General features: G+C 39.1%; 2 protein-coding genes and 1 pseudogene across 3 annotated transcripts in view; all 3 read left to right on the top strand.

Annotated features, from left to right (window-relative positions):
• HELZ2 (helicase with zinc finger 2) overlaps window positions 1-21,634 on the top strand; it is a 62,386-nt gene extending 40,752 nt beyond the window's left edge. Inside the window, exons 21-22 of one of the 2 annotated variants that reach the window (XR_011165346.1) lie at window positions 7,245-7,344; window positions 21,372-21,634. The gene's annotated coding sequence lies outside the window, so the exon portion shown is untranslated. Of the gene's footprint in view, window positions 1-7,244; window positions 7,345-8,028; window positions 9,248-21,371 lie in introns of those variants that run through there. The other variant, XR_011165345.1, reaches the window with a different exon arrangement.
• Window positions 13,533-14,756, top strand: LOC138149518 (pre-mRNA-splicing factor 38A pseudogene; annotated as a pseudogene).
• Window positions 21,635-23,684: 2,050 nt separating the features above from the next.
• On the top strand, window positions 23,685-26,290 carry LOC138149516 (Golgi-resident adenosine 3',5'-bisphosphate 3'-phosphatase-like). The gene is made up of 5 exons (XM_069072609.1): window positions 23,685-24,146; window positions 24,625-24,787; window positions 25,054-25,149; window positions 25,359-25,520; window positions 25,840-26,290. Exons 1-5 carry the CDS (start codon window positions 23,817-23,819, stop codon window positions 26,115-26,117), a joined length of 1,029 nt encoding a protein of 342 aa, XP_068928710.1. The 5' UTR covers window positions 23,685-23,816; the 3' UTR covers window positions 26,118-26,290.
• The last annotated feature ends 280 nt before the right edge of the window (window positions 26,291-26,570 follow it).

Genomic DNA, 26,570 nt, shown 5'->3' with positions numbered 1-26,570 from the left:
GAACAATGGAGTCAGAATGCAGAACAAAGCAGACTATTTTTTTGTTTTATTTTGTTTTTTTTTCTTTCTCATGGTTTTTCCCATTCATCATAATTCTATACAACATGACTAATGTGAAAATGTGTTTAATAGGAATGTATGTGTAGAGTCCATATCAGATTGCAAGCCATCTTGGGGAGGGAGAAAATTTAAGACTTATGGAAGTAAATGTTGAAAACTGAAAAAAAAAATTTAATTTAAAAAACAAGAAAGTTATGCATTCAGGGAAGAAGTAACTGAATACATTATTACAGGGCAGGGGAACTCAACCCAGAGATGACCCCTTCCTGCCCAAAGCTACTACAAAGATTCCTAGGGTACAGACCCAACTAACAGAACTTAAACATGCTGATAAACATCCTGGAATGACTGCTAGCACAGGTGTAGACAAACAAGTCCCTAATGATCCTTAGGGTCAGTCAATGCCAACTATTAGCTCTGGTATAGCATCAGAAAGATAAGTCAGTGAAAAGTGTAACAAATTTATTAAACCAGTCCACTAGGCTGTTATGATGTTACACATATATCTAGGTGACAATACTAGAGCTGCCCAGGTAAAAAGGACCTTGCATATAATTACACATGTTTACTGCTATACATGTTAATTACTACATATTTCAGTTTCTTTGCCACCACAAAGGGAATTGCTACAAATATTTTGGAACATGCAAGTTCTTTCCCTTTTTCCCTAATTATTTTTGGAAACAGACCCAGTAGTGGTATTGCTAGGTCAAAGAGTATAGGCAGTTTAATAACTCTTTGGGCATAATTCCATATTGCTCTCCAAAATGGTTATATTATATAATATACAAATTATATATTATAAAACACTATGTAATAGTATGCTTGTACTTTCTAAATGTGTATGTGTTTTATTCTGTATGTAATTAGCTATCTTGTCACTGTGGTATCCTCTCAGATGATGCTCTATATAGTATGAGGTCAATTGCGTGTACAGTTATGGGTTTGTTTATTTTTGTTTCAAAGGTACTGAAGGTTGGTTACTTGGGACACCAGGAAAATCATTCTTATTGTTTTAAAACACTAATGATTGTGTTTATGTTGTATATTTAAAGGTCTTAGACTTGCCCAGAGGAGGAATGTAATCCAGTCCCAGAGCTCATTGGTATGAAAGAACTCTGTCCTCATTAGTGGACTTCAATGCCCTATGTCTGCATGAGGGGCTGGGGGAAGATTTGGCAAGAGTGGGAGAGAAGAGAGCTCTTTACTTCTCTAGAAGCTCTTTGAGTCTCTTTAGGTTCTACAATCACTTCAGGTGCTTCTGGCTTCAGCCTTTGAGAGAAAAGATAGAAGATGCCAATCTCCTTTAGGTTGGTGAAGGAAAAGATTCTGGGAAGAAGTCGACAGGAGACAAGCTGGCGGTCTCCATCATGTCCCTATCCCCAGCTTGCTATGTTGGAGACTTTGGGAAATGTCCCCCTGGGTGAGATCTAGAACTTTCTTGGTTGAGCTGAGTCATTTAATTTTTTTTCTTTTATGTTTATTTTTAGTTTACATCATCCATTTTCACAAGATTTTGAGTTACCAATTTTCTCCCCATTTTCCCCCTACCCACCACCCCAAAACAGTGATCCCATTGAATATCCCCTACCCCAATCTGCTCTCTCCCATATCTTCCCCCATTCCCCATCCAACTTTCTAGTAGGGCATGGTGGATCTCTATGCCCCAGTGCCTGTATATCTTATTTCCCAGTTACACGTAAAATAAAAATAATATATATTTTTAAAAATTTGATTTTAAAACTTTGAATTCCAGATTCTTCCCCTATTGAAGTAGTTCAATATAGGTTGTACATGTGTAGCTATGCAAAACATATCCATATTGGATGTATTGTGAAAGACTAACTATATTTCCCTGCATCCTATCCCACCCCCACTTGTTTTATTCTCTACTTTGATCCTGTCCCTTTTCAAAAGTGTTTCCAACTTCCCTCCCTCCCCGCAGCCTGCCCTCCCTTCCAACATCCCCCCTCTCATCCCCTTCCCCCTAAGCTCTTGTAGGGTGAGATACCTTATTTAGTGTGTATGTCATTCCCTCCCTAAGCCAAATTCAATGAGAATAAGGTTGATTCATTCCCTTTTGCCTTCCTATTCTTCCCCTCCATTGTAACCATTTTCCCTTGCCTCTTCTATATGAGATAGTTTACCCCATTCTGTCTCTCCCCATCTCCTCTCATTATATTCCTCTCTCACCTCTTAATTTCATCTTTTAAGTATCATCCCTTCCTATTAAATTGGTCCTGTGCCCTCTATGTATATCTGTAAACATATATACACATGCTCACATATGTATTCATATGCCCATATACCTTCCTGTATAGACATATTGTATGTATGTATATATATACATATATATACACACACACATACACACACATTTCTATTCCTTTCAACTATTCTCATACTGAGAAAAGTTTCATAAGTTACAGTTATCGTTTTTCCATGTAGGAATGTAAATAGTTTGACTTTGATAAGTTCCTTATTATTTCTTTTCTCTGTTTACCTTCTCATGCTTCTCTTGTTTCTTGTATCTGAGTGTCAAATTTTCTATTCAACTCTTTTTCATCATGAATGCCTGAAAGACCTCTATTCCATTGAATGACCATATTTTCCCTTGAAACATGATACACAGTTTTGCTGGGTAGGTGATTCTTGGTTTTAATTCCAGCTCCTTTGACATCCAGAATATCATATTCCAAGCTCTTCAATCCCTCAGTGTAGAAGCTGCCAGATCCTGTGTTATCCTGATTGTGTTTCCACAATATTTAAATTATTTCTGCCTGGCTGCTTGTAATATTTTCTCCTTGATTTGGGAATTCCAGAACCTGACTATAATATTCCTAGGAGTTTTGTTTTGGGGATCTTTTTCAGGAGGTTATGGGTGGATTATTTCAACTTCTATTTTGTCCTCTGGTTCTAAAACTTCAGGGCAATTTTCCTTGAGAACTGATTTCTCATAATGTCACTAGCTTCCATTTGCTCCAACCTAATTCTGAAGGAATGATTCTCTTCAGTGAGCTTTTGAGACACCACTCATGTTATATGGCAAGGACAGCCCTCACAACAAACAAAATATATTGTTTTTAAAGAAAAGGAAAGTCTTGGACAATGAGAAAGGCACTCTAGGACGGGAGACAGGCTCATAGTAATATTTTTCTTTTTAAAATAGTTTATTATTTTTATTTTTTCAATTATAAGCATTTTTAATAATAAACATTTCAAAAGCTAATATGTCCCTCTTACTACTTCTCCCTACTTGAGCAAATTTTTTAGAAGCCTTAATATGAGTAATTATGAATAATAATGAAGGCCTTAATACGTAGTTAAATAGTTTGACCAAATAGGTTCCCACATTAACTTTATCTGAAAAATGTATGTCTCCTCATTTTAAGTTCATTATCTCTGTCAAGAACTGAGAAATATTTTTCATCTTCAGCCTTTTGCATTTCTTGTTGATCAGGATTTTAAAATTTTCCAAAGTTGTTTGTCTCTATACTGTTATTGTATAAATTCTTATTTCTGCTCACTTAACTCTGCATCAGTTTATAGTGGTCTTTCCAGTTTCTTCTAAAATTGTCCACTTCATAATTTCTTATGAAACAATACTATTCCATCATATTCATCTACCACAGTTTGTTTAACTATTACCCAATAGAGGATGCTCCCTTAGTTTCCAATATTGGGCTACCATGAAAAGAGCTCCTCAATATTTTTGTATATATTTTTGTGTCCATTCATTCATTAATTTTCTTATTCATTCATTATCTATCTCTATCTATCTATCTATCTATCTATCTATCTATCTATCTATCTATCTATCTATCTATCTATCTATCTATCATCTATCTATCTATCTATCACGGGGAATAGGCCTAGTAATAGTATGGCTAAGTCAAAGGGTATATACATTTTAGTAACTTTCTCGGTATATCTCCAAGTTGGTTTCCAGAATGTTTGGACCAATTTACTGCCCCACCAACAGTACATTAGGATACCTGTTTTCCTATAGCCTCTATAACATTGTATTTTTTCTTTTTTGCTATCTTTTCCAGTCTGATAGGAGTGAGGGGGAACTTGAGAGTTGTTTTCATTTGCATTTCTCTAACTGTTAGTAACTTAGAGCATTTTTTTTGCATGAATGTTGATAGCTTTGATTTCTACCTTTGAAAAATGTCTGTCATGTAACCAAGATTAAGAGGGAAGTGGAAAATTGGGAAAGAATTTTTACAACCAGTGTCTCTGATAAAGGCCTCATTTGTAAAATATACAAAGAATCGAGTCAAATCTATAAGAATACAAACCACTTCCCAATTGATAAGTGGTCAAAGGATATGAACAGGCAGTTCTCAGAAGATGAAATTAAATATATCTACAAACATATGAAAAAAATGCTCTAAATCACTATTGATTAGAGAAATGCAAATCAAAACAAATCTGAGGTACCACATCTCACCAGTCAGATTGGCTAAGATGACAAAACAGGAAAATGATAAATGCTGGAGAGGATGTGGAAAAATTGGAACACTAATGCACTGTTGGAGGAGTTGTGAACTGATCCAACCATTCTGGAGAGCAATCTGGAACTATGCCCAAAGGGCTATAAATAAGTACATACCCTTAGACCCAGAAATAGCACTTTTAGGGTTATATCCCAAAGAGATCAAAGAAGTGGGAGGAGGACCCCTATGTACAAAAGTATTTATAGCGGCTCTTTTTGTGGTGGCAAAGAATTGGAAATCAAGGGGATGCCCACCAATTGGGGAATGGCTGAACAAGTTGTGGTATATGAAGGTATGGAATACTACTGTGCTATAAGAAATGAGAACAGACAGACTTCATAATAACCTGGAGAGACTTATATAAATGGATGCTGAGCGAGAATAGCAGAACCAGGAGAAATCTGTACACAATCACAGACACAGCGTATGTGTGATGACTAACTTCAATAGACTGGGCTCCTCTCAGCAATATAAGGTTATAAGACACCTACAAAAGACTCATGATCGAAAGAGATATCCACATCCAGACATGCGGTGTCTGAATGCAGATTGAAACAAACTACTTCTGTTTCTTTCTCTTGTTTTGTTTTGTTTCTTCTTTTCCACTGATCATTCCATAGATTATAATCCTTGTTTACAACCTGACTAATGATTAATGTGAAGATATATTTGAGTGCATGCCACCATGGGGGGAGAGGGGGGAGGGGGGAGGGGGAGGAGAGAGAGGGAGAGAAAATTTGAAACTCAAGGAACTGTGGAACTGAATGTTATAAACTAAAAGTAAATAAGTTAATTTTTTTTTTAAAGTCTGTTAATATACCGTAATCATTGGGGAATGGCTTTTAGTCTCATAAATTTGAATTAGTTCCTTACATATCTTGGATATGAAATTCTTATCAGAGAAACTTGTTGCAAAGATTTTTCCCCAGTAATTTGTCTCCCTTTTAATTTCTACTATATTAGATTTGTTTGTGCAGAACACTTAATTTTACATAATCAAAATTGTCCATTTTATCTTACGTGAATCTATTACTGTTTAGTCATGAATTCTTCCCCTGTCTAAAGATTGAAAGGTGATTTGTTCCTTGCTCCTCCTTTGTTTGTTATGTGTCCTTTTATATCTAGGCCATGTATTTATTTGGAGCTTATTTTGATGTAACTTCAGAGATTATGGTCTAAACCTAATTTCTTTGAGTATTCTATCCAGTTTTCTAAGCAGTTCTGTCAAGTAATGAGAAATTATGCCAGTAACTATCATGATACTGTGTTTGTTTTCTTCTGTATGTTGTGTACTTAATCTATTCTGCTGATTTCTTCCTTCCTCTCTCTCTTTCACACCCCCTCTCCCCACTTTTACCTAGGACCAAATCATTATAATAAGTACTGCTGTGTAATGCTGTTTGAGATCCAGTACTGAGACACCACATTCTTTCCCACTTTTTTTCCCCATTCTTGCCCTTTATATTCTTTATTTATTTGTTTTAGTTCTACAAAATATTATTTGGGAGTTTCATCAGTATAGCACTGAATAAGTAGAATAATTTAGGTTCTATTGTGATTTTTATTATGTTGTTTTGATTTAACATGCACAATTGCTACTGTGAGCAATTTCTCCAATTACTTCGGTCCATCTTGATTTTTGAAAAGAATATTTTATAGTTATATTCACATAGTCTCTGGGTGAATCTTGGTAGCTATATGCCCAAACATTACATAGCTTCTGTAGTTGTTTTGAATGAAATTTTCCTTTTTGGTTCTTACTACTGGGTTTTGTTAGTTGTATATATAGTAATATTAATGATTTAAGTAAATTTATCATATTCTGAAACTTTGCTAATGTTATTCTTTTGATTCATTATTAGTTGGCTCTCTAGGTTTCTATAAGCATACCATCATATCATCTTCAAAAACGGATAATTTTGTCTCCTCTTGGTCAGGGCTTATTCTCTCGTTTTCTTTTTCTTTCTCGACAATGTCCTATTTCTATAGCTAGATTTTCTAGCTTTATGTTCAATAGTAGTGGTCATAATGGGTATTCTTGCTTTGTTGTTGTTCAGTCATGTCTGACTCTTTGTGACCATGTAAACTATTACTGCTCGTGGAGTTTTTGGCAAAGACACTGGAGTGGTTTACTATTTCCTTCTCCACTATTCTTGCTTTATATTTGATCTTATTGAAAAGTTCTCTAGTTTTTGTCCATTACATATAATGTTTGCTCTTGGATGTAGATAAATTCTACTTACTATATTGAGGAAAGATTAATTTATTCCTGTGATTTCTTGAGGGTTTTTTTTTTTTTGGAGGGGGGAAGGTAGGGCAATTGGGGTTAAGTGACTTGCCCAAGGTCACATGACTAGTTTTTGTGTTGCGTGTCTGAGGCCGAATTTGAACTCAGGTCCTCCTGACTCCACGGCCGGTGCTCTATTTACTGTGCCACCTAGTCGTCCCAGTTTCTTGAGTTTTTAATAGTAATGAGTATTTGATTTTATGTAAAAAAACTTTTTAAAAAACATGTATTAATATTATATGAGTTTTTATTATTCACATTAATAAAATGTTTTTATGGTCTTTATTATGTTGACCAATGCTGTATTAATGGTATGAACCAAAATTCATAGTTAGAATATCGAATTTACTTTTTTTGTGAATATGGGGCAATAATTTTATCCTCTCTTTCTCTTGCAGGAATTGATACTTCTAAGAGGGAGAAACAACAAAAAAAGGGCAAAAGTATCAAGATCTACAAAGCAATTACATAGAAATTGTCCAGAAGAGATAACTCAAAGTAGGTAACTTAGACACTTTAATTCCAGACTAGAGAATGATTAAATAAATATAAGAACTTTAAATAGTTTAGAACAGACAGAAGGGGAAGAGAACTAATGAAAAGAAAAGGAGAGAAAAAAATTCTGAAAATTTCTTGTTCTAATTTTTTATTTTTGCTTTTTGGAGGGCAATTGAGGTTAAGTGAATGACCCAAAGTCACATGGCTAGAAAGTGGGTCAAGTGTATGAGGTCGGATCTAAACTCAGGTCCTCCTGACTCCAGGGCTGGTGCTCTATTCACTGTGCCACCTAGCAGTCATCTTGTTCTAATTTTTAATATGGATATATATTCTTTCTCTACTTTGTCTTTCCCTGATTTAGGTATTAAGACTATATTTTCATTGTAGAAAGAGATTGGAAGGATTCCTTATTTAAAACAAAATTTTTTCTTTGAGGATTTACTTATGGCTTATTCAAATAGTCTATTTCTTCTTTTTAAAAACTTGGTGTTTTATATTTATGTAAGTACAATATTCACCTATTTTCTCTAAGTACTCAGTTTTTCTTGCACATAATTGAGCAAAATAGTTTCGGATAATTTCATTTATTTCCTTTTTAATTATTGCAAGTTCTCCTTTTTCATAAAAACAAATCGGTTTTCTACTAAAAATTTTGGGTCTGCCTGCTCAAACATTCTTTTTCAGTTCTAGGTACAGGTGATGTATTACCCACTGGACTCAGGAGTTTGAGCAATGTTGATGCTGAAGGCAGGATTCCAGGCTAGATCTGTGACCAGCCAGGCCAGCAGGAAAACCTTGAGAAGCCAAGGTGCTTAGGCCTCAAACCTAAGGGAGGCTTTGGACTTAGACCTTGGGACTGTGCTGTATAAGGAACTGAGATAAACTGTGAACCTAATTCCTTCCCCCTCTTCAGGATATGAGGTGGGGTAGGGATTATGCCCAGGTATTGGGAGGAATTTTTGTAAATTTATTTTTGTTATCCATTTGAAGTAAATATTCCTTTGTAAAAGCTAACTATTAATTTGTAACTATTAAGTTAAATGGAACTAGAGGGTAGGGGACTCCTATAATTGAGGGAATACCATTGGTAGGAACTGGAGCCAATGGCAGAGAGCCTAGACACCCCAACCCTCTTTAAGGATAGTGAATAACCCTAGGGAGGGGTGAAATATAATATATTCTGTTTCTAGACAGTGGAAGCCAGGATAAATCACTGCTATATACTATTACATCAATATTATAAGAATAAATGTTTTGAAGACTTTTATAAACCAATGAGGGAATTGTGGGAATTGAGTTAACCATACTTACTCCACCTTGTGACTCCATTCTGGAACTAGTTCAGTCTCCTTTCTATTCAGTTATGGGTCTAGTCCAGTTTCTGTCTTGTCAGAAAACTTTATTCAATTATTATTGTATTGTTTAAACCTAACCCTGTGTGGCTGGGGTTATCATAACCTAGGTTATAATGACCAGAAACCCAGTCAGATTCAAAGATTGATGCAAGGAGTTGTTGTGTTTTTTTTTTCACAATTATATATCTTAAGCAACCCATATGTCTTATCCAAGAACTGTCTACATACTGGTGAATCAGTCATTGTTTCCATGTTCCTTTGATTGAATGGGGAGAGGAAGGGAAGTGGGACACTTCTGTTTCTGATTTCAGGGAATTGCATCTGTTCTCTCTCTTCCTTTCAATTGGGAAAGCTCCTAATCTTTCCTCCAGTTAGAAATCAGATCACCTAATTTTGTATCCTGATTGTTTTCTTATAATTAATTGGTCTTAACTTGATAATTTTTCTTGTGTAAAAATCTGTCTTCCCCTCTATTCAGGGTTCAGTGCCAAATTTGTTATGCAATTGGCATGCATTGTTTAATAAATTGATATGCTCAGAAGCTCAAACTTTTGTTTCCTCATTCATTTCATATTCCACATGTCACACTAATGAAGAATGAAATGAGTAGAACCAGGAGAACAATTTCAATAACAACATGAAAACAATCAATTTTGTAAGCTATGATCAATACAGTTTCCATTCATTATTCCAGAGGACCAAAGATGAAATATGCCATTACAATGAGGCAATGAGTTTCATATAGGTTTTTGTGTGTCACCTTTGGGGTAAATTTGTTTTGCTTGACTATTGTGGGAAGAGAAATTCATTATTGCTGCTATTCGTATCACTAGATTGAGCTTGTAGAATTTAACCAGGACACTAAACTTTGTCTTAGGTAATTAACTGGTTAGTGACAGAAGAATTTCTGGTTCAGCTTTATTACCCCTATTAACTTATGATGAAGATTTCCTCTCACTAGCTATATCTCTAGTGTTAATAGTCTACAGTTTGCTGATCAGTTTATTATTTTACCTGATGTAGATCTTCCTTTTTTGCTATCTGTTCTTTGATGTGTAAATCTATACCTTCCCCTTCTACCCTCTGCAAAATTCATTGCATCTATTCTGTCTTGTAGCTAAGACCTATAATGAGTTACTGAAAATCTTGGTTGGGGTCCACTGGTTTTCTTGTACCATGGGACTGTGCTCTGAGTATAATAAACCAGTTATTTAAAATCTCTGTGGGTTGGTTAATAAAATTGGCAGCAATACCTATAAATGAGTAATTAGACAGTTTTTATGTCACTATGTATATTTGTTGTAAAATTTCTTTTTTTGTTGTGGGAGAGAAAATAGATTTCTTTTAATTTTATAGAAATAGAAAAGTGGAGGGTACTTCAGATGTGAAATGTATCATGAACTTTCAGATGAGATCATTGTATTATTAATCTTACTTAACTGTTTGTTTTACTTTGTTACAAGAAACCTCTCAGAAGTGAAAGTGATATGTAAATATTTGTAATGTAAAATGAAACATATCAATAAGAATAAAAAATAGTTTTTCACTCATAAGTACAAAAATAACAACAAAAACCCTAAAAAAGACAAAAATAAATCTAGATTACCAGTGATTGTTTTTATAACTATACATTTCTACTATTTACAGACTGTTAAAAAAAATAAAAACAAAAGGAGATGTACATAATTAACTTTTAGCTCAGCCCTAAAGAAAACTTTCTGGTTGTTTCCAAACCCTTTCTAAACTTTTCTGTTTATTTCCCACAGATTTATTGTTACTGTTTGTATTCACATGGCTGTAGACAGTGTATATATTGTTGTTTTGGTTCTATTTTATTCAATCTCCAGCATTTTATGGTTTCCCATATTTCTTTGAATTCTCCATATTTATTATGTATTATGGTTCAATAATATTTCATCACCTAGAAAATCACATGAGCTTTAAAAATGCTTGTTGAATGAACAAATACCAAAATTATCTTAATTTGCATTTTTCTGATTATACAACTTGAACTTTTAGAGAACTGTTCATTTATATTTCCTTTGTCAAGACTGTTCATATCTTTTGACTGCTTGACCAAACAATTATTACTGTTATCCACTTGTGCCAATTTTTTAAAAAAAATAGACTTTGGATGTTTGAATTTTATCAGAAATGTTAATTGGAAAAATGGTTTTCTCAAGTTGTTTCTTTGCACATGGGTCACCTCTGCCTATTACTTAGAGTCCCTTAACTAAGGACCTAGGTTATGATGATCGGAAACCCAGTCAGATTCTTCCTCATGCCTGGAATACACTAGAATACTCTTGTAGAATCCCTAACTTCTTTTTTTTTTTTTTTGCCTTTTGGAGGGCAATTGGGGTTAAGTAACTTGCCCAAGGTTACACGGCTATTTTTTTTTTGTGTGGGTGTTAAGTGTCTGAAGCCAGAACTGAACTCGGGTCCTCCTGACTCTGGGGCCAGCACTTAATTCACTGTGCCATCTAGCCGTCCCCCTAACTTCTTTTAAGGTCACCTCCACAAGGCCCATCCTGATCTTCCCAGCTGGCAGAGATGCTTCTCCTAAAATTTAGTTTGTATTTACTTGTCTTTGTTCATGTTATTTCTCTCTAGTGGAATGTAAATTCTTTGATGTTAGGTGACATTTTGCTTTAGTTGTTGTCTCCTAGTGCCTCATGCACAACAAGTACATTTTAAAAAATGCAATGAATAAATCTCAGAATTATTTTAATTTGAATTTTTCTGATCAGACAACTTGAACTTTTAAAACTTGGTTGTTGATAATTTATCTTGTTCTTTCAAAATGGTTTAGATCTTTTGAACCTTTATCTATTGAAGAACGGCTCTTGCTCTTAGCAACTTATGCCAATTCCTTATAGATTTTGGGTGTTAAAAGTTTATCAGAAATGTTTATGGTGAACATGTGTTTCTCAATTTGTTTCTTTCTTAATCTGCATTCATTTCTTACTTCTATAAAAGGTTTAAATTTTTTTTTAACTAGGGGGCAGCTGGGTGGTACAATGAATAGAACACTAGCCCTGGAGTCAGGAGGACCTGAGTTCAAATCCAGATTCAGACACTTGACACACTTACTAGCTGTGTGACCTTGGGCAAGTCACTTAACCCCAAATGCCTTGCAAAGAAAAAGAAAATTTTTTTAACTAATCAGATTTATTTCTTTGTACGTTCTGTCTCATCATTTTTCAATGATAAGGATGGCTAAGACTATCTTGCTTTTCTGCCCTTGTAAAAATATGAAATTTTATTTGACTATTTAAAAAAGTGATTTAAAAATAATTATATTGTTCATCCACCAGGAATTTATTATTATGTATATTGGGAGATTTGAGTCTATTCCTATTTTTTCAGCTAATAACTATTCAATTTTTCCCAACAGTTTTTAATTAAATAATGAATTTCTTGTCCATTTTTTGAATATTATATTGCATATTATTATTCATGTTATGAATTTGAGATTAAAAAGAAAACATACTATTATATGTAATCTGCTTCAGATTTTCATTATCTAGTCTATTCTATTTTTTAAAAAAGCTTTTGTATAAAAAAATCAGCTAACTAGGATAAGGCAGAAAGCTATCAATTGGAAAAAGATTTTGCATCAAACATCAATCAATATATCAAATATACATGCTATCCAAGATATATACCGAGGTAACACAAATATATAAGACCAAGAGTCATTCTCTAAAGGATAAATGGTCAAAAGATACTAAAAAAGTTTTTAAAAGAATTGCAAACTACTTACAATCATATAAAAGACTGCTACAGATCACTTAATATAAGATAGATGCAAATCAAAACATCACCGAGTTTTCATTTTACACCTGGTAAATTGGAAAATGTGACAAAAGACAGAAAAAATCAATACTGAGAGGAAAACAGGCATACGAATATTGAAATAACAAAAAATCCAATCTTAGTGCTATATAATTATAATGACCCATGGTCGAGCTGTGAATTAGTCTAACTATCCTATCAAGGAATATGTAATTAATGGAAGAAAGTGACGACAATGTCCATTTCCTTTCATCCAGAGATCTCATTGCTAGACATATACTGCTAAGGAAGAAAGGAAGATGGGATGAGAAGAAGGGAAGGAAGAAAGAAACAGGAACTTATTAAATACTAGCTATTTACTAGGAATTGTGCTAAGCATAGGGAATACAAATCCTAGGAAAAGGAAAAACAACATTTCCCCTCAAGGAGCTTGCATTCTAACAGAGAAAGACAATACACAGAAAGGAGGTAAAAGGCTGGGGTGGTGGGATGAAGATATCTATTGAGTGAACATGGTTATGAAGTCTGGCGACCAAGAACAGGATTGGGAAGGGGAATTGAAAGCCAGCCTAGGTACCTCTGTGAAATAGAAGGCCCAGGAGGAAGTGAAAAATGGGAGAAGGGGGTGAGCCTTGTTGAAGGATATTCCAGGGTGAGGAAGCCTCAAGTTCTAAGAGAAGTTCTAGGATGAGATGGTGGCAGAGGTATGGTTATGAATTCTGGAAATAATGACTAGGCCTGAGGAGAAATCAAAATTTCTAGGACATAGCTAAAGCAGTTCTTGGAGAAAAATCATATCTCTTTTTAGTATTTCATTGCATGTGAGTTATTGACACAAATGCATTTTCTGCTTATTGAAAGTAATTTTTCTTCAGAGAAAAAAAAAGCTGGGAAAATGGAATTCTGCTATCTAGACAAGGTCCCACAGGTATGCCAAAATATTCACAACAGTATTTTGTAGTAGTATATAACTAGAAACAAAGTAGCTTCCCACTTACTATGGAATGGCTAAACAAATCATAGTACATCACCCAAGATGGCGAACCGGACGGTGAAAGATGCTCATAGCATCCACGGCACCAACCCGCAGTACCTTGTGGAGAAGATCATCCGGACTCGAATCTACGAGTCCAAGTACTGGAAGGAGGAGTGCTTTGGGCTCACAGCGGAGCTCGTCGTTGATAAAGCCATGGAACTGAGGTTTGTGGGGGGCGTTTACGGTGGCAACATCAAGCCGACTCCTTTCCTGTGCCTGACCTTGAAGATGCTGCAGATACAGCCAGAGAAGGACATCATAGTGGAATTCATTAAAAATGAAAATTTCAAGTACGTCCGCATGCTGGAGGCCCTGTATATGAGGCTGACGGGCACCGCCATTGACTGCTACAAGTATCTGGAGCCTCTTTACAATGACTATAGGAAAATTAAGAGCCAGAACCGAAATGGAGAGTTTGAATTGATGCACGTGGATGAGTTTATTGATGAGCTTATACACAGTGAGCGGGTTTGTGACATCATCCTGCCCCGGCTTCAGAAGCGGTATGTGCTGGAGGAGGCCGAGCAGCTGGAGCCTCGTGTCAGCGCCCTGGAGGAGGACATGGATGACGTGGAGTCCAGCGAGGAGGAAGAGGAGGACGACGATGACAAGCTGGAGAGGGCCCCATCCCCAGATCACCGTTGGCGAAGCTACAGGGACCTGGACAAGCCCCGCCGCTCCCCCACACTGCGCTACAGGCGGAGTCGGAGCCGCTCTCCGAGGAGACGCAGCCGATCTCCCAAAAGGAGGAGCCCATCCCCCAGTCGAGAAAGACACCGCAGCAAGAGCCCTCGGCGCCACCGCAGCCGATCCCGAGAACGGCTGCACCGTTCCCGCTCCAAGTCTCCAGGCCACCACCGGAGCCACAGACACCGAAGCCACTCAAAGTCCCCAGAAAGGTCAAAGAAAAGCCACAAGAAGAGTCGGCGAGGGAACGAGTGATGGACGCCTGCCCACGTGGCCAGCCTGGACTGGCCTTATTGCGGTGGCCGCCGCCGGCCCCTTCTGCAGCTTTTCCCTGCCCCCGTCCTGGCCCAAGCCAAGCCGTGCTGAGTTTTTTTGTGACGTGAAGACTTATTTTGGACCCTTCCCCATTTGTCTGGGGGAAGAATGGGATGTTTCGCCCTAAGGGCTGCCATGACTCTTTTTGTCCCCCATTTCCTTTTTTCTGATTACACAAGGTTTATCTACAGACAGATTAAACTGTGATTGGCTAGGGTGCAGTCCTGACCTTGTTAGTCAGCATTACAGAGCTCTGGTTAGCAGCCTTAGCTTGGAGACAACTGGCAGACAGGACAACCTGTTTGTTGTTGGGTGGTGGGAAGAATCATGGGTGGAGATTCCATGGGCCTGAGTTTGAATTCTGGCCATGCGACCTGGGACAAATTCTTGGAGGAGAAATTTGCCTCCATTTTCTCATCTCCATAAGATTTAGGGGGTTGGCCTTGATAATTTCCCTTCTCATTCAGCCTCCTATGAGTCTTAGAGTGGTCCAACCTTACTTGTCTAGCAGCAGGTCAAATGCATTGGGCATAGAGATGACACAGTCCCCACAGACTTCAGGGTTTCATGGACAGTAGCAAAGGAACAACATACAGGAAACTGATGTCAAGGCTAATCATTTCTATTCTGTTTTATAAAGTGTACAACCACCAAATCATAGTACATCAATATAGTGGAATATTACTGTGTTGTAAGAAACAATGAATAGAAAGAATTCAGAGAAACATGGCAAGGTTTACATGAATTGTTGCAGAATAAAGTATACAGAACCAAGAAATGTATGTACAATGACTACAATGTATATCCAAAGGACAAAAAATCCAAATTAAATGCTATATAATTATAATGACCAATCTTGGGCCTAGAGACAGGATGAGAAAGTATACCTCCCTTCCATCTTTGTAGAGGCAGGAGAATATGGGTGTGGAATATATATTGTCTGTCTCAATTTATGCATGGCTAACTTTACCTAATTTCTCTCTCTTAAAAAATATAGGTTGGAAGGGATAACTCAATTGGGAAAGGAGGAGAAGGGATATATTTGGAAATTATGGTGATATAAAAACAAAATATTTCAATAAAAACTTTATGAATGAAAAATAGCTTGGGATTTCTTTCTTTCTTTTTTTTTTTTTGTCTTTTGGAGGGCAATCGGGGTTGAGTAACTTGCCCAAGGTTACAGGGCTAGTTTTTTTTGTTTGTTTGTTTTGTTTTTTTTGGTGGATGTTAAGTGTCTGAGGCTGGAACTGAACTCGGTTCCTGAGTCCGGGCCGGTGCTTTACTCACTGCGCCACCTAGCCGCCCCAATAGCTTGGGATTTCAATGGATTTCAAGCTCAATAAGAGTTGATAGTGTAACAGGATAGGCAAAAAATGGAATGTGATTTTAGACCAGTTAGCACCTGATGTATTCTCACATGTGGGCTTCCATAGGATTTAGAATCTTTGTAATCAACATGTACTCCACATTACAGTTCACAATCTCCCACTGATATGTTTCCTTTTCCTAGTCATTTGGAGGACATGTTAATTCAAGGGAAAAGACATTTAATTAAACAGTAGAGGAAAATAAATGACAAGGAAGATCCTCCCATTCATATAAGTATAGTTTCTCCTGCCATGCTAATAATCAGGAAGCACATTTGGAGAAAATGTGTGGCTAGGGAACACACCTCAAGGGGCTCATCTTTGGGCATTGCAGAGCCACTGTTGTCCTACGGTGATGCTATTGGACTTCTGTTTCCTGGGCATCACCACTGAGTTGCTCTTGCTTATTCCTAATACTCTTCAACTACAATGGAATTTCTTCACTGAGATATTTTTGCTTTCTGCTGCTCTTCAGCTGTGTTCTCCAACTTCTTCTTAAGGCAAGAACTGTACTAGTTCCTTAATTTAGAGACCTAAGGGATAACTTACATGTTGTGATACAGATCCTAGCCAGCTGCATCTAGTCAGCTAAGGCATTTAGGTGGCACTTAGCCACCTTAGTCATTTTAAGTCTATCTTTTGAACTCCTTTTCTCCTGGCATCTTTCAGTCTGCTGATGCAAATCTCAAGGGCTGGTTGAAGAATACTAAAGGGGCCTGTTGACCTTTCTCTTATTTCCCTCCATGTAATGGGTTCAATGTGTACCCTAAAACCTATTTACCACTACTTATCCTTATTAGGACTGATGGTACCCTAATAATATTTACACACAATGTATTCAATCAAACTTTATTGACTCTTCAATAATATGAAATCAAACTCTCTAGGAATAAATCACAAACCTAGAGACCCCAGTAAGCATCCTCATGACAAGGTTCCTTTTTTTGTCCAGCCAGAGGTTCTGTATCTCTCTCAAGGTAGAAATCTGGAAAGTGTTTGCCAAATAATAGTGCTGTCAAAGAAACACATTTATAAATGTGGGGAATGCAGGAGTTTGTCCTATTCTCAACCCAGGAGCAGATTGATATCTGAAGTTTTCCATCAGTTTTTATGGTTCTGACTAAGGGTATTTATAAGTTACAACTGAGTTCTTATTGATGATTGATTATCTAAGTTTATGATGTCTTTTCTTTTTGAAGGGGGGAAGGCAGGGCAATTGGGGTTAAGTGACTTCCCCAAGGTCACATAGCTACTAAGTGTTAAATGTCTGAGGTTGGATTTGAACCCAGGTCCTCCTGACTCTAGGGCTGGTGCTCTATTCACTGCACCATCCAGCTGCCCCATCTAAGCTTATGATGAAAGGAAACAATCAAATCTAATGTCTTTGGCTAACATTTAATTGGTGCTTACCAGATTTGGGGGATATACATATCAGAAGTAACTATTTACCAAAACTGGGAACTATATACATTCTTGTTGAACTATGCTACTCAAATCCTTATCTTATTACAGAAAAACAACTTACATAACAACCACTTTACCACAACATGTAGGCTTAAGACAAAATGTTGCTCATCCGAAGTTAACAGGTTTTTACCACTACACTCAAGCACCTAAATCTCTGTTTTTCCCTATACTGCATTATTAACATAGGCATAGTATTGTGTGTGGAAATTGGTGTGTCTTCTTTGTGTAGGTGTGGAGAAGATGAACTAGGTATGCCTGTTCTATTAAGCTTAACAAGTCAAACTATTATTCTCTACTTGTCAGACATTATCTGGAATACTGTATTTTGTTCTGATCACTGTATTTTCTTTATTGGCTTTTTTTTTGAGGGGGGAAGGTAGGGCAATTGGGGTTAAGTGACTTGCCCAAGGTCACATGGCCAGTTTTGTGTTAAGTGTCTGAGGTCACATTTGAACTCAGGTCCTCCTGACTCCAGGGCCACTACTCTATCCACTGCACCACCTAGCCACCCCACTGACCACTATATTTTAATTTTATTTTAACTTTCTGTTTCATTTCCAAATTCTCTCCTTCCCTTCACCCTTTCCCACTCATTGAGAAGGCAAGAAATATGATACTCTGAACAAACTTTGGAGCTACACAACCCACAAAATGACACAGAGAAGCTAACCTCCCACTGAGGACAGCTCAGCAGGCCGGCAGGAATTGGCCAGCACAGCACTCTGGGATCCGAGCCCAGCTCCACGCGAGGTTTTAGCCCTAAGGAGGGCCTGACCAACCACTAGCTGGAGGGACTCCAGATCACCAGCAGCTGTGGCAATCCAGAATTATCAACACATAGATGCTAAGGATAAAGTGAGAGGTCAATGCAGTGTGGACTTTGGGATCCAGTAGTTGGGAGTGTGTTGGCTTTTGCCCCTGGGGTGAGAAGCTGCTGAGGGCTGCGGCACAGCTGCCACCACATGGAAGCTTCAGGTACTGACCTGCAGACTGTAGGGGGACCAAGTGACCAGTCTGAGGGGTGACCACTCTTGCTTTAACCTGCTTGGATCTGGATTGCAGTCTAGGGTGGAGGTCCTGGGGTGTGTGTCCAGCTTGCCAGAGCGTGTGGAGGCTTCAGAGAGGGCACTCAACTAATACCTCCAGCAGCTGAGAAAACCCCAGCATTTGAGACAAAGCTCCCCTGGTCTGATAGCAGAGTCCTACTGTGGCAAAAAGCCCAAAAGTCAAGTAATTGAGTGGCAACATGACCAGGCAAAGGAAGCAAAGCAAACAGAAGAATCCATTTTTTGGGGATAAAAAGGATCAAAGCATGAAACAGGAGGAAGACAGTGAAGTCAGAACTCCTGCACCGAAAGCTTCGAAGGAAAATATGAGCTGGTTATAGGCCATAGAAGACCTTAAGAATCAGATAAGAGAAGTGGAGGAAAAATTGGGAAGAGAAATGAGAACGATGCAAGAAAATTACTAAATGAGAGTCAAAAGCCTGGCTGAGGAAAATAATACCTTAAAAAATAGACTAACTCAAATGGCAAAAGAGGCTCAAAAAGGCAATGAAGAGAGGAATGCCTTAAAAAGCCGAAATTGCCAGTTGGAAAAAGGATCTCAAAAGCTCACTGAAGACAATCATTGCTTCAGAATTAGATTGGAGCAAATGGAAGCTAATGACTTTATGAGAAATCAAGATGCTGTTAAACAGATCCAAACAAATGAAAGAATAAGAAATATGATACAGGTGAAGTGATGCAAAACATTTTGACATTAGCCATGTTGCCAAAAAAGAAAAAGGCAAGAAAAATAAAGTAAAACAAAAATATGCTTCAATGTTCACTCAGAATCTATCATCTCTCTATCTGGAGGTGGATAACATTTTCATCATGAGTCTTTTGGAATTGTTATATATCATTGTATCGATCAGTGTTACTAAGTCTTTCACAGTTGATTATTGTTGCAATATACATGTACATTGTCCTTTTGGTTCTTCTCACTTTGCTTCTCATTAGTTCATATAAGTCTTTCAACATTTCTTTGAAACCATCCTCTTTATTTCTTTTTTTTTTTACTTGTCCAAGGTCACACGGCTAGTAAGTGTTAAGTGTCTGAGGCCGGATTTGAACTCAGGTCCTCCTGACTCCAGGGCCAATGCTCTATTCACTGCGCCACCTAGCTGCCCTATACTCTTCATTTCTTAAAGCACAATAGTATTCCATAACAATCACATATCATAACTTGTTCAGCCATTCCCTAGGTGATGGGCATCCTACCAGTTTCCACTTCTTTGCCAATACAAAAAGAACTGCTATAAATATTTTTGTACATATGGGTCCTTTTCCTTTTCCTTATCTCTTTGGGATATATACCTAGTAGCAATATTGCAGGGTCAAAGGGCATGAGCAGTTTTATAGTTCCTTCTACTACTATATTTTTAGAAGGACATCAAAAGCTAGAGTAGTTCCAAAGGGGAGCAACAAGGATGATGGTAGTACTGAAGGTGACAACCTATGAGGCTAGATGGAAGGTGCTGGAGATGTTTAACCTGAAAAAGAGAAGACCATAGCAGAGTTTCAAGTATTTTGAAGTGTGGAAGAGAGGGTAGACTTGCTTTGCTTTATCCTATAGATCAAAACTATAGACAATAGGTAGATGTTGAAGACAGAAAAATTGCTTCTTAATACAATGAAAACTACTAATGATTATAGATTTCCAAAAGTGAAATGGGTTGTAATAGGAGGTAGTGAGTTCCCTATCATTAGAAGTCTTTTTTCTTTAAATTTGGTTTGTAAAAAAACATTTTGTTTATTTTATTTTTAATTTATGGAATAAAACAAGAATTTCCATAATATAGTATAATTTAAAAAGGTGATTGCACATGAAACTGCAAATTTATTATGTATAATTTGCTATGCCTTTTAAATATATAATGAAGTTATCATGTAAATTTTTTTCTTTTTTCCCTTCCCCCACCCTAGAGATAACTACTATTGGACACAAATACACACACACACATATACATATGTATACACCAGTCTATACATACTTCTATTTATCAGTTCTTTCTCTGCATGCACAAAGCATTTTCCTTCAAATGTCCTTTTTACTTAATTTGGGTGTACAGGTGGAGGCTCCATGTCCACTTGTTAGAAATATTAGGGGTTCTTATTAAGTGAATGAAAAAATATTTATTAAGAATTTACTTTATGCAAAACACTGGGGGTATAAATAGAAAGGCAAGACAATCCCTCATTTCCAGGAACTCACACTCTAATACCGAGTTTTAGGTCAGCTGGAAAGAGTAAATGGTTATTAGAGTATAGCAGCAAAGCAGATGGTATGAATCTTCTAATGTCATTTTCACTGATAAAACCATATCTACCTCTGATGTCAAACCATTTACAAAACGAGTGCCAGAATCTTTGGTGGTGAGAACCTCTGGAGAGAGTTGCCAGGTCACATCTCCACAGGGGTTGTTTCTCTGGATAACAGATGCAGGCACCAGGCTGGAAATAAGCCTTGAAGTCTGAGTGGTGCTGCTTTTCCCAGGGCTCATGAGGTTCAGGTCCTGGGTTATCTCTGCTGGGTTCTGAGGAGGTGGTGGTGAAGATTGTTGCAGTGTTTTGATCTACCTAGTAAATACCACTTCCTGTCTCTCCCTCATGGTCCCTTGCTGTTTCAGCTAGGTGGGAGTACCTCTCCCTGTTAAGCAATGAGTTGGACTAGGTGACTTCTGATTAGTTATTGAAATCAAAACTCAAAAGAAAATCCATAACAGATATATTGGTAAAAAAAAAAAATTAAACAGCTTTTGTGATAAAACACTTCCTCAGCTCATTGGTAACCATACCTGTCATGTCCTTTTTTAATTCTGAGAAGTGTTTAGGGATCAAAACAAAATAAAAATTTCTTCAGTCCCAGACAGGTGGTTAACTTGTTAGTTTTAAAAGTAATTTATCAAGTCAGAGTTCTTGAGGCCTAGATTAATTCATTGTTTTTCTTTCTCTCTAGAGAGACTACTCTGGAAGAGAAAAACGTGCTCCTTTCCAGGAAACTCCTACATTGGAATCTGCCTATCTGTGCATGGATGGATCACACTTTTGCTCATTTTTTTAAATTATGTCAGAAAATCAGAAAATCTGAATGCATGGAAAATTTGTGGTAGTCTGTCTATATTACTCCATCACTTAAATAATTAGTTATTTCCTTCTGCTACTGAGGGAAAAAAGGAGAAAGAAAAAGAGAAATGGTGAAGGTTGTATTCTCATTACCTTAAAAATAAAAGATACTGCAAAACGTAACTCATCTCTTCCAAAGTCACAAAAGATGATGTTGTTGTTTACAGGGCATGTGTCTGTTCCTCTGTGTATATGGGAATGGGAATGTCTGCCCTTCATCATGATTATGGGAGTTAGAGCCATAACAAGGATGGAAGTAATTGGTCATTGACCCAGAAAACAGAATTTACCAAGTGCTCCTAGCACCTGTGCTCTTTCAGCAGAACACATCAGACCTTAGCACTTAGTTAAAACGAGGAAGTGAAGGCCAGCTAGGGCGGTTCCCTTCCATGCCCATGTTCTGATTTCTACTTCATCTTCCACCTGCACCTATCTCTCCAGCCTGCATCCAGCAGTTTTTGTCTCCCACTTTTTCTCCTTCCCTCCCCCAAATGAGGGTCAGTGGTGGGTTGAGAAAGCTTAACTAAAAATTCCTAATTAGGGTTCTGGATGTGTCTGTGAGAAAAGAGTATATTAATTGTATTTAACAAATATTTATTGAGATCCTACTATAAGCATGACACTGCTAGGATTAAAAACAATACAATCTCTGCCTAAGGAACTTATGTTTTACTGGGTGAATGTATATGTATATGTATGTATGTATGTATGACTCTTGGAAGGGAGATAACCCTAGCAAATGAGATAGGGGAATGGGTGTGTTTGCTTTTCTTTACTGTGTGTATGAGGGGGACAGGTGAATAGGGGGACAGGTATAAGTGGATTTTTTTGTGTGTGTATAGAGAATGGGAATGAGGGTACCTTTCCTTCTGTGTGTGATGGGCAAAGATTGGAGAAGTAAAAAAGTAAGACATAATCAGGGTCAAAGAAGTTATGAAGCTTTGGAAAAATGCCTGGGTTCTAATTGTTCCACTGTCCACTAACCTCAGGGAAACCAATGCCTCAGGACTTGATTCCTGGCATTTGCCTCCAGTTTGGATCCCAGGAGAAAAGGTTGCACTCTTCCGTTCCTGAATCATTCACCATAGAACCATAGACTTTCTGTTTTGAGCTGAAGTCCAACAACATCTTCATTTTACTGGTGAAACTGAAGCAGAGCAGAGAAAGGTTAAAGTAGCTTTCCTTCTAAGCATCTGAGGCAGGATTTGATCCCAGGTCTTCCTGGTATAGATGTATCTATAGATATAGATGCAGAATCAGGGATACATTAAGAGAAAGAAATGGAAGAACAGAGAGATAGGGGGAAAAGTGTGTGTGTGTGTGTGTGTGTGTGTGTGTGTGTGGTGGGGTGGGGATGGGGGGACAGGACGACAGAATGGAATCAGCCAGAAAGACAGTGGAAAACAGAGAGAAGGAAATGAGAGACACCTAAGGAGCAGAGAGAGGAACATATAGCGCGGGAGACACAGAAAAGGACATAAAAGGGCTAGAGATACAGAGAAAGTGACTAGGAACTACAGGAGATGCTATATATTTTAGTATGTATGTATACATATGTGTGACTTATAAACTGACTATAAAGAGCAGAACCAGAATAATTCATGCAATGACAACTCTGTAAAGACAATTTTGAAAGCTGTGAGAGCAATGATGAGTCAATCACCCATTCGCTATTCCAGATGATGCATGACAGAAACATACTATCTACCTCCTGACAGAGAGGTGACAGATTTAGTGTGCAGAATGAGAGAAATATTTTTGTAGACAGCCGAAGAGGGAATTTGTTTTGCCTGCCTATAGATATTTGTTACGAGGAATTTGTTTTTCTTTTAAAATGGGGGTGGGGAGTGAGATGAAAAAAAAATTTCTATTCACTAAAAGATTTTTTTTTATTAGAAAGGCCGGGGGTCCTACAAGTGTGGTCCTACAAGTGTGCACTTTCAGATGGGGTCATTAGAGTGTTAATTTTGCTTTGTTGTTTTAATTTGGTTACAAAAGACCTCTCATTGGAAAAACAAAACATCAGTAAAAACTAGAGCCGAAGAGGGAGAGACAGCCAGTGCCTGAGAGACAGAGAGCGGTGACAGAGCCACACCCCCAGGGTCTGTGAGGGAGGCCAGAGGCAACGTGGAAGGGGCGGGTCGCTGCGCTTTGCGGAAGGAGGAGGGTGGGGGCGGAAGACACTGGAGTTCGGGGCCGAAGCTGCAGGAGCCGCAGGGGCAGAGACTGGGGCTCTGCCAGGACTCCTCTGCAGCCAACGCATCGGGAGGTGGAGCTCATGGCCGCTCTGCGTCGGCGCCTCCCTCGCCCGGCCTTGGCGTTGCTGCTGCTGCTGTTGGCGGCCTGTGGCTTCCTGGTGCTACCGTCGCTTCTCGGCGCTGCCGGTGGAGGCCAGCGGCTGGATTTGAGGGAGCTCTTGGCTCTGTCAGTGGCTGCTGCAGAGGCCGGGGGACGGAGGGTTCGGGCTGTCCATGAAGCCGGGCCGGATCTGCAGCAGCGAACCAAAGGCCAAACCCAGGAGGGCGCAGAGGAGCTGCTCACTGCGGGGGACCTGCAGTCCCACCGCTGCATGGTCAACCTGTGGGCCAGTACCTTCCCTGGCATTCGGGTGAGGAACACATTTGGGTGGGTGACGGTGGGGGCGAGGCTATAACACTGTTCGATCCAGGCATCCTGAGAATACCTCGGCATGGACTGTTGGGCAGGTTCCCGAATCCTCCCCCCAAATCCCTGGGATTGGCTAGGGTTCTTAACCTACAGAGGAAACTGATACCACAGGAGAGCATCATCTCCGGGGTCCCTGGAGAGAGTAAGGACTGAGTGGAATTGAAGCCCCTGAAGCTTAGTATAGCAATGAGTGTAGGAATGTTAATTGAGATTCCAGGATCACTCAAGGTGAGTAGTTCCCCCTTTCCCGGGAACCGTTAATCAGCTGTCTTCAGGATGAACCCCAGGGGTGTACCTTCCCTTTACCTTTTTCCACTGCCCTAAGCCCTCCCTTCCCAACACTCTTGTGTGTATGTATATATGTATTGTTGGGGGGATGTGTGCTTCTAGCTGAGGATGACAGCTGACTCACTCCTCAGGTAATTTCTGAGGAGCATGATGAAGCTGCCTTGGACCTTTCAGAACCTTGGGATGGAAAGATCCCCTTGGAAATCCAGGAAATGGTCCCAAGTGGCCAGACAGTGTCTATGGAGAGTGTGACAGTCTGGATCGATCCTTTGGATGCTACACAGGAGTACACAGGTTTGTGGAGTAATGATCAGAGATTCTTGGGAAGGAGAACCTAGGAACCAGGGGATAGATTTGGGAGCCCGCTTCTTTTTCAGTTTTTTTGAAATAAAATTCAGTAGAGTACTGTGATGGTAAAGGGGACCCTTCCCTTCTTTCCCAGCTCAAGACCAGAATTAGTATTGATGTGGGATTCTTACAGAGATTGTACCATATGGATTCCACCCTGTGGCTGGTATTTCCTCAGTTTTTGCTGCTTATCTTTGTCCTTGTGTCCCTAGAGGGTCTCCTGTCTTATGTGACCACAATGGTGTGTGTGGCAGTAGATGGGAAGCCGGTCATTGGAGTAATCCACAAGCCCTTTTCAGGGTTCACAGGTAGGGAGCATGGAACCAAGGGTGGTAGTGGTGATGAAAGGGAGAAGGGAACTTATTCCTAGCCTAGGGGAATCTCATGCTTCTCATTGAGGGAGGAGCCTAGATATTGGTCTAAAGTGACTCCTATGTCCCTCTTTCCCTTATGGCTCTTCTGACCTCCCCTAGCATCATGCCAGGTAACCTAACCACTCACAACTCCTTCTTTGTAGCTTGGGCACTGGTTGGACATGGAGCCAATGTGAGTGCCCGGGAGTCATATGATGAGAAGAGTCCCCGACTCATTGTTTCCCGATCCCATGCTGGGACCGTGCGCACCTTTAGCCAAAAAGCTTTTGGGACCAACGTGAACATCATCCCTGCTGGGGGAGCAGGTAAATGGGAAAATAGCAGAATGTACACTATGGACCACGGATAAGGACAGCTGGATTCAGAACAGGGACAGAGATAATATCCCTTGGAGATGGGCAGGCTTAGATCCAGGAAGAAGGGAAATGGGTCTGGTTCTGCTCTGTTCTTCCCCTGGAACAAGTTCAAAAGGCTAGGTCACTTTTTGGGGACACATCCCTATTGCTCCTTGTAGGGAGGATTTTGGCTTGCTTCCTGTGGGAATTGTGGGAGTATGAGGGTAGGGTGGGGTGGGAAGACAGTGGTTCTCTGGCCAGCTAAGGGAATGCTTCTTGCTTTCCAAAGGGTATAAGGTACTATCCCTCTTGAACCTCAACAAGGCTGAACAGCCAGATCAAGCAGATGCCTACCTCCACATCACCTTCATCAAGAAGTGGGACATCTGTGCAGGGAATGCAGTGCTCTCAGCCCTAGGGGGCCACATGACCACCCTGGATGGGAATGACATTGATTACCTGGATTCCCCAGGAAACAAGGAAGGGCTGATTGCCAGTGTGGGTGTGGACCACCTGGAACTGGTGAAGAAAGTCAGTGGGTTGGAGAAGCAGGTAAGAAAAGAGTAACCATGGGGAGTCCCATGATGCTGCCTCCAACCCATTCATCTGCCCCTCAGGACCCTCAGCCAGGGGCTGGGAGGCAAAGGGGATGACAGAATTAGAGATTAATTTCATCTTCTCTTGAAGAGAAGGAAAACTTTTATAGGATTATTTTATAATAAAATTTCTTTTGAGCCATAGACCTTTGAGCTATTTTATTGTGCTCTAGAGCAGAGTTTCCCAAACTTATTTGGCCTAAAGTTCCCTTAAAAAAATTACTCAGCACCCCCCTGGGGTTAGGTTAAGTTAACCCTTATTTTTATTCAGTGCCCCCCCCCACATTGTACCCAAGGCTACTACTGCTCCCCCATTGTTCCAGCATCCCTCAGGGGGCAGTATCACCCAGTTTGGGAACCTATGCTAGACAGAAGGGGGAGACAGGACTTCTGCACCTGACTTTCCTGGGCAGGCAATATTCCC

Source organism: Petaurus breviceps, unplaced genomic scaffold, assembly GCF_028583685.1.
Source record: "Petaurus breviceps papuanus isolate PSGF00001 unplaced genomic scaffold, PetGlider_PUasm1.0 90847, whole genome shotgun sequence".
Lineage (NCBI taxonomy): Eukaryota > Metazoa > Chordata > Mammalia > Diprotodontia > Petauridae > Petaurus > Petaurus breviceps.
This window is presented reverse-complemented; position numbering and strand designations above follow the sequence as displayed.